The sequence below is a fragment of the Maylandia zebra genome, unplaced genomic scaffold (assembly GCF_041146795.1).
Source record: "Maylandia zebra isolate NMK-2024a unplaced genomic scaffold, Mzebra_GT3a scaffold02, whole genome shotgun sequence".
In the NCBI taxonomy this organism is placed as follows: domain Eukaryota; kingdom Metazoa; phylum Chordata; class Actinopteri; order Cichliformes; family Cichlidae; genus Maylandia; species Maylandia zebra.
Genome location: NW_027490032.1, coordinates 3,092,669 through 3,098,832, shown reverse-complemented (window position 1 = coordinate 3,098,832; position 6,164 = coordinate 3,092,669). Strand labels below are relative to the sequence as shown.

The 6,164-nt window shown below is 39.5% G+C and overlaps 1 protein-coding gene across 1 annotated transcript; it reads right to left on the bottom strand.

Moving 5' to 3' along the window:
* Positions 1-3,499: 3,499 nt before the first annotated feature.
* Positions 3,500-5,833, bottom strand: LOC111501134 (low affinity immunoglobulin gamma Fc region receptor III-like). Its single transcript, XM_076881058.1, has 6 exons — positions 5,768-5,833; positions 4,926-4,961; positions 4,373-4,636; positions 4,048-4,293; positions 3,793-3,972; positions 3,500-3,708 (listed from the first exon to the last, which is right to left on the bottom strand). The coding sequence occupies exons 1-6, from the start codon at positions 5,796-5,798 to the stop codon at positions 3,605-3,607; spliced, it is 861 nt and encodes a 286-aa protein (XP_076737173.1). The 5' UTR covers positions 5,799-5,833; the 3' UTR covers positions 3,500-3,604.
* Between the last annotated feature and the right edge of the window lie 331 nt (positions 5,834-6,164).

Genomic DNA, 6,164 nt, shown 5'->3' with positions numbered 1-6,164 from the left:
ACTGTTTCTCCAGCAATGATATTTCTGTGTAAGATATTTTTCTATTGCTAGAATATTGTCTGAACAGACTGGTTGAACTGAACATGAGCAGGAGGAAGTTTCAGACTGATGAAATAAGACATTAAAATACCACAGTCACAAAGCATTGAAAGCTGAACAGCCTGGATGTTGTTACTTATATGATAACTTTAAAGGAACAACAGAAAATGTCTATCACATTTCCTTTCATTGCACATACAATAAATGTGTTGCTACATACTGCTATTCATCCTTTTCAACCAAAATACCATAATTATTATTCATAGTTATTGTGGTGTGACCTCGTAATCTCGTTTGACCTTTGACATGCTTCAACACCAAACAGGCTGAACAAGGCTAGAAGCAGGTTGCGAGGTTAACATCTAGGGATTGATAAGATTTTCACGATTCCGATTCCATTTTCGATTCTGTTTAACGATTCGATTCTTTATCGATTCTTTTTAAAAAAGGAGAACACTAAGGTCGATTAGCTTAGAACTTTGTTTTATATCTTCTCTTTGAACAAGGTAGAAATTTAGGAGTAACATGGCCTTACAAACCCAGCAGTGAGATCTTAAGAGATCCAGCCTACGGCTCTTCAATGTGGTGTCACAGGGTCCCCAGGAAAAAAAATTGTAAATGTAAAATAATAAAATAAATATTCTTCTGTAGCAATAACAAAGTATAACATAAATTGTTCTGTGGCAATTACACAAGAATATCCAGTAATGTCCCTGCCTACAATTAAACACATTCACTTACCGAAAATCGGGGGCATCTGCTGTGGCAAATGGGTGCAAGCCTTTGACCACAAACTTAGACACTGCTGGGTAACATTAGTCTATCCTGGCTTGAAAGGAGACGCTACCGGTAGACTGCAGCGAGAACTGCCAGCGAGCGCCAGCCAGACTCTGTCTCTCTCATCATGGCCACCTAAACGCGCAGTAATGGTAGATAAGGCAAATCGCGCTAACATAATATGCACTGTTAGTTGATTATTTACCTGCCGCATTAACGGGAGAGGACGTGCAAACGTTACCGCTGCTGCTGGGTTGAGATTCACGAGTCCGGAGCGGAATTAAAAACACGACATTCATTTAAGGTCATCGCGTGTTTTGTGAGCAAATGCTTTTGCATATTCGTAGTGTTTCCTCCCTTAAATGAAATATCTACTTTGCAAGTTGCCCTGTTGTCATCCGTTCTTGTAAAGTATAACCAAACTTTTTAGCGTTTGAGCCGCCGTGTTTCCTGCCAGGTAAATGACGCTCCGCAACGTGGTGACGTCATTCGGGGCGACTGGAATCGATAAGGGAATCGTTTGCAAAAATGGCAAACAATTCCAAGGAATTGAAACAGTGGGAACTGGTTCTCAACAAGAACCGGTTTTCGATACCCATCCCTATCTGCATGCTTCATTTGTGTAAAAACCTTCCAGGCATCTTTGAAGTTCTGTGAAAATTAAGTGAATCCCATGATACATAGGTTTGCAGATCCAACTTAAGGAGCAGTGACTTGAATTCATTTCCTGAACTTTAATATTTAACATATTAAACAGAGACTGTGATCTTATTTGGCTGCCTGTCACCCTCTTAGTGTCAGGGGCTGGGATCTGTGACCTAGCATTTTGAGTTGATTGTTATATTTGTGATTTCTTAGGTACATTGAAAGGATGTTAAATTCTTGTATTGTTATCAGGTTGCCTTGAGTTTTAAGTCTAGTTTATTCTATTTAATCTTGGTTATGAGTTTGTTTCTGTTTACTATATTATATGGTCTGCATTTGGATCCGTTCCTTAAACACAACGGCGCACCCTGCAATGACACTTAGTTTCCTTTAGAAGCATTGAGGGGACTGTTTAACAGGACTCCAGCTGGTGTTTCTGTGCAGCGATTAGCATCGCAAAGAAAAGAGGAACCCCAACACCAGGTTATACTGTAGAGTCTCCTCATAAGCCATTGTTGGTCTTATTTTTTGTGGTACTTAAATAGCAAAGCCAACTTCCTTCCTGCTTTTGCTCTTCTGTTTAGGTGCAAGAGACATACACGTAGCTTTCGTAGCTTTCTCTTTCCCCCTCTTTTTTGTAAGCAGAATTTTCTTGAATTACAAGACTTACTCTCGCCCTACTTTCCTCCTCCCATATCCTCAGAGCTGTTCACTAAAACTTCTCTGTTTCGTTCAGACTACGACACTCCTTAGAGTGTGCGAGATGAATTCTGTCAAAGTCGTGTTTTTGTTTCTGATTTGGATTGTAACATTGTAACACACTGCAGTCTGTAGGTGAGTGAACAAAGACTTTTTTAAAAGTCTCTTTTTAACCAAAAAAAACAAAACAAACATCAGTATGACAAGTGGGTCATGTTTGAAACTGTGTCCATGTGTTTAAATGACATTTGGTTTTTAAATATTATTTAGTACAATTGATTTTTTGTGTGTTGCTCAAATCACAAAAATCACAAAAAAGAAAAGAAAAAAGAAAAGCTGAGTACACTTTCTACTATGTGATAGAGTAGACAGCCAAACCACTCAAACCGTTAACCTGCTCTAACATGCATAGATGAGTCAGCATGTTGCTTGTGTTGTTTTTCCTCCTCAAATTCCTGCCAATGGCTGGATGAGTGTAAACAAGCCTAGTTTAACATTTTAACACAGTTATCACAGCAGTAAAACAACACTGTGATTTAAAAAAAAGGGGGAAAAATACCTAAACACATTTTTTTCTTTTTAAGACAGTTTGAGAAAGAAAGCTTGTGACTTCACACCTGAAAACTGTTAATAACAAACACTTAGAGGAACTCCAGGGAGCTGAGAGTCAGTGAATTGTAACTAGTGCTAAAACATCATGAGGTCGGTATTTACTAAAAACACAGGGAAACAAAAACACTACTCCATTCATCTCTGATAAGTATGAAATCGCATGTTCAACAGGAACCTTAGAACATTTATTCCTTCATTATTTGATCATTTCTACCTCAGACAAGCTCATCTCTGATCCAAAAGATAAACTTGTTCAACTTTGGTCTCTATCCCTGTCTGAGGACTGTGTCTGTGATTCAGGTTGTTTTCATTGATTCAGTTGAAGTAAATAAAACAGAGGAGAAGCAGACTGTCATCACCTTCAGAGTTGGAACACAGTTCAACATCGGGTTTCTCTTTTCAGACCATTCTCTGTAAACTCTATACATGGTTGTGTGGGGAAACGCGACCAGATCAGAAACACAGATCTGAAAGTCGAGTACTGCAGCTGAGAGTAACCACACAACAGACGGCTAGAATAGAGCCTGGGTCTGTAGAAAAACATACATACGAGGCAGCAGAAAAGGAGCCTGTGTGGGTTCACTACCACAGTCTAAAGACACGAATGTCATGTTAACTTCTTACATGTGCTTATGCTGTTCTCGATCAAGCCTGCATATCTTCCCTCTAACTGACACGAACATAAAACTTAAAAACTACAAAAATGTGAAAAAGCAACACCAGGATGTCAACAAGGAAAACCTTTATTCATAAAGTTCACATGAGCAAAGCCAGGTGTTATGATATCGCATGTAATTCAGTCACAGTGAACTCCCTCTGATGGAGCATGAGCTTAGAACTGATGCTCAGTGGTCACCGCCCCAGTTTCATCATAGTCCTCACACAATCTCTGCTCAGCATTGGTTGCTGTTGCCATGGGGATAGTGGGGTCATTTTCTGTAACATGAGGTCATCAGAGAAATAATACAAAAGCAATCATAAATGATAATGATAAGTTATCGAGGAGACTCAGGGAGTTACCTTTGGCTCTGCCTCGATATAGAGACACCACGATGAAAGTGGAGATGAAGTATGGACAGAACACCACCAGGTGACAGACTACTCTGATCACAAGATGGAGGGTGGTAGAGTAAGGGGACAAAGCAGAGGTAGGTGGCATATTTTTAGAAGTGGTGGGCGAGGTTGTGGTTGTAGGTCTACCTGCAGAGAGAATCCCACATGTTCAGGTGAATATGTGGATGAAGTAAGAGGTGAAATCAGAGTGAAGCTCCTCACCTGTGACAGTGATCCAGCTGGATGGAGACTCTCCATGACCGCTGATGTTACACTTGTAGAGGCCTTCATCAGACCTGGAAACATGCTGGATGGTCATGTGACCTGTAGGCTGCTTCCTGATGAGGGAGCCATCTTTATAGAAAGCAGCTGGGAGGTTGGAGGGAGTGGTCTTTGTTTTACAGAGCAGAGTGACGTCATCTCCCTCCATCACAGGGAGGACAGGACTCTGCAGGATCACTGATCCACCTCAACACAGAGACAAACTACAGCATTTCATCCATTTACACACAGCTTCATCAACACTAACTCCACACACTCAGCTTACCAGTGACTGTCAGGTTAACCATGTTACTGATGGGACCCTCTCTGGACTCACACCAGTAAACTCCACTGTCTCGTTCAACGGTGTAGCTGATGTCACAGGAAGAGTTAACTGATGTTCCCCACTCATCTCCACACTGAGTCCTCTGTTGTTTGCTTGTGTTTCTCCTCAGAGTCCATCCAGCAGAGCTGTCGTCCTCCTCACAGCTCAGAGACACAAAGTCTCCTTTAAAGAACTGAGAGCTGCTGGGACTCACAGTCAGACGAGCTGTGAGGGGGATGTTTTGGGATTATGTAAACAAAATAAATTATCTTCTTCTAGTCTGTTAGAACCACTCGAGATTCATACTGTCTGCTTCCTGTGGTTAAATTAAATACTGATCAGTATATTTAGAAACTGGAATTTTTAAGGGTGAATACACTTCCTTTATACTTTGGAAGGTCAATTAATCAGCAGGCTTCAGCCATCAATTACTGTAGTAATTATCATCTCATGCTACAGCAAAGCATAAAAAGGACCAAAGGTATAACCCATTAACTGATTTAAATGGACTGACCTTGATTTGTTGAGCTGCTCAGCAGTGGGATCAGAACTAAAGAGAAATGACACTGAGGTAAGTTTCAGTTTGACATTCAACAGAACAGAAGAACAAACAGAAAACCACCAAACTGTGGAGAACACAGACGTTATGTGTTTGGTTGAGTTACACACTGATGAGTGAAGAAAGTAGGAAACTTCTATATACTACACAGAGTGCTGGCAATCTGTTAATATAACTGCAAAGAAAAGTAAAGAAAGTGAAAGCAAAGAAAGTAGCACTTTATAGAGTACAATTCATACCACGTGTCTGAATGTTTTTGAGGTATTTCTTTGTTTTGTAGTTTTATACTTCAGCTCCCGCACATTTTGGATTCAATCACTGTGTTCCTCAACATTTATAATAGATAAAGTTACACATCATTATATAAGTTGTTCTAACCATCTCAAGCTGCAACATTAAAACAAAACACACACAAATAAATGATATCCAATATCACTGATATAATTTGGAAGAATAAGTACTATTTCTTTAGGTATATTACTTTTTTTTGCCTGTTTATCATTATTCAAGAAGGATTCCGACTTTTACTAAAGAGTCAAAAAACTTAACTTATTAACTTTGTTTAAAGTCTTGTGCAGCCATCTGCATAGGTGGAGCATATTAACTGATAACTCAGTGTTTCCACATCAGTTTTCTACACTGTATTTATTTGTAAAGAAAATCTTTGATTTCCTGTTGACCCCTTTTCCTTGTCTCAATAATAATAACATGATCTAATACCTCTCCGATTCTACACGAAACTCACTGTTTAAATTGGAGTACCAACAGATTTTCATAGATCATTACAGTGCACTTACAGAGCAGCCACAGCAGACATCTGTTCTTCATCCTGCTCTCGGTGATAACAGATCAATAGTTTAACCAGCTCACAGTCACTTATAGTCAAACCCTCCTCCTTTTCCTCTGTGACAGGTTGCCAGTGTTACGGTCATCAGTGAAATGGTTTCTCTGTCAGACTGCAAAAAATAAAAAATAAATCACTAAATGTTACACCAAGCATTGAAAGTGGCTGAAGTCAATCAGGAAACCACAGACAACAATAAACACATATAAATGAAAACATGTCAGTACCTGCCTCATGCCTTCATTGACAGTTCCCTGTGTTCTGTGTGGCAAATGTTTCTTATATAATATGAGAGAATCTCAAAAGTGATTATCTGTGTATTTGATTAACTTTGATCTTAATCATCTCCT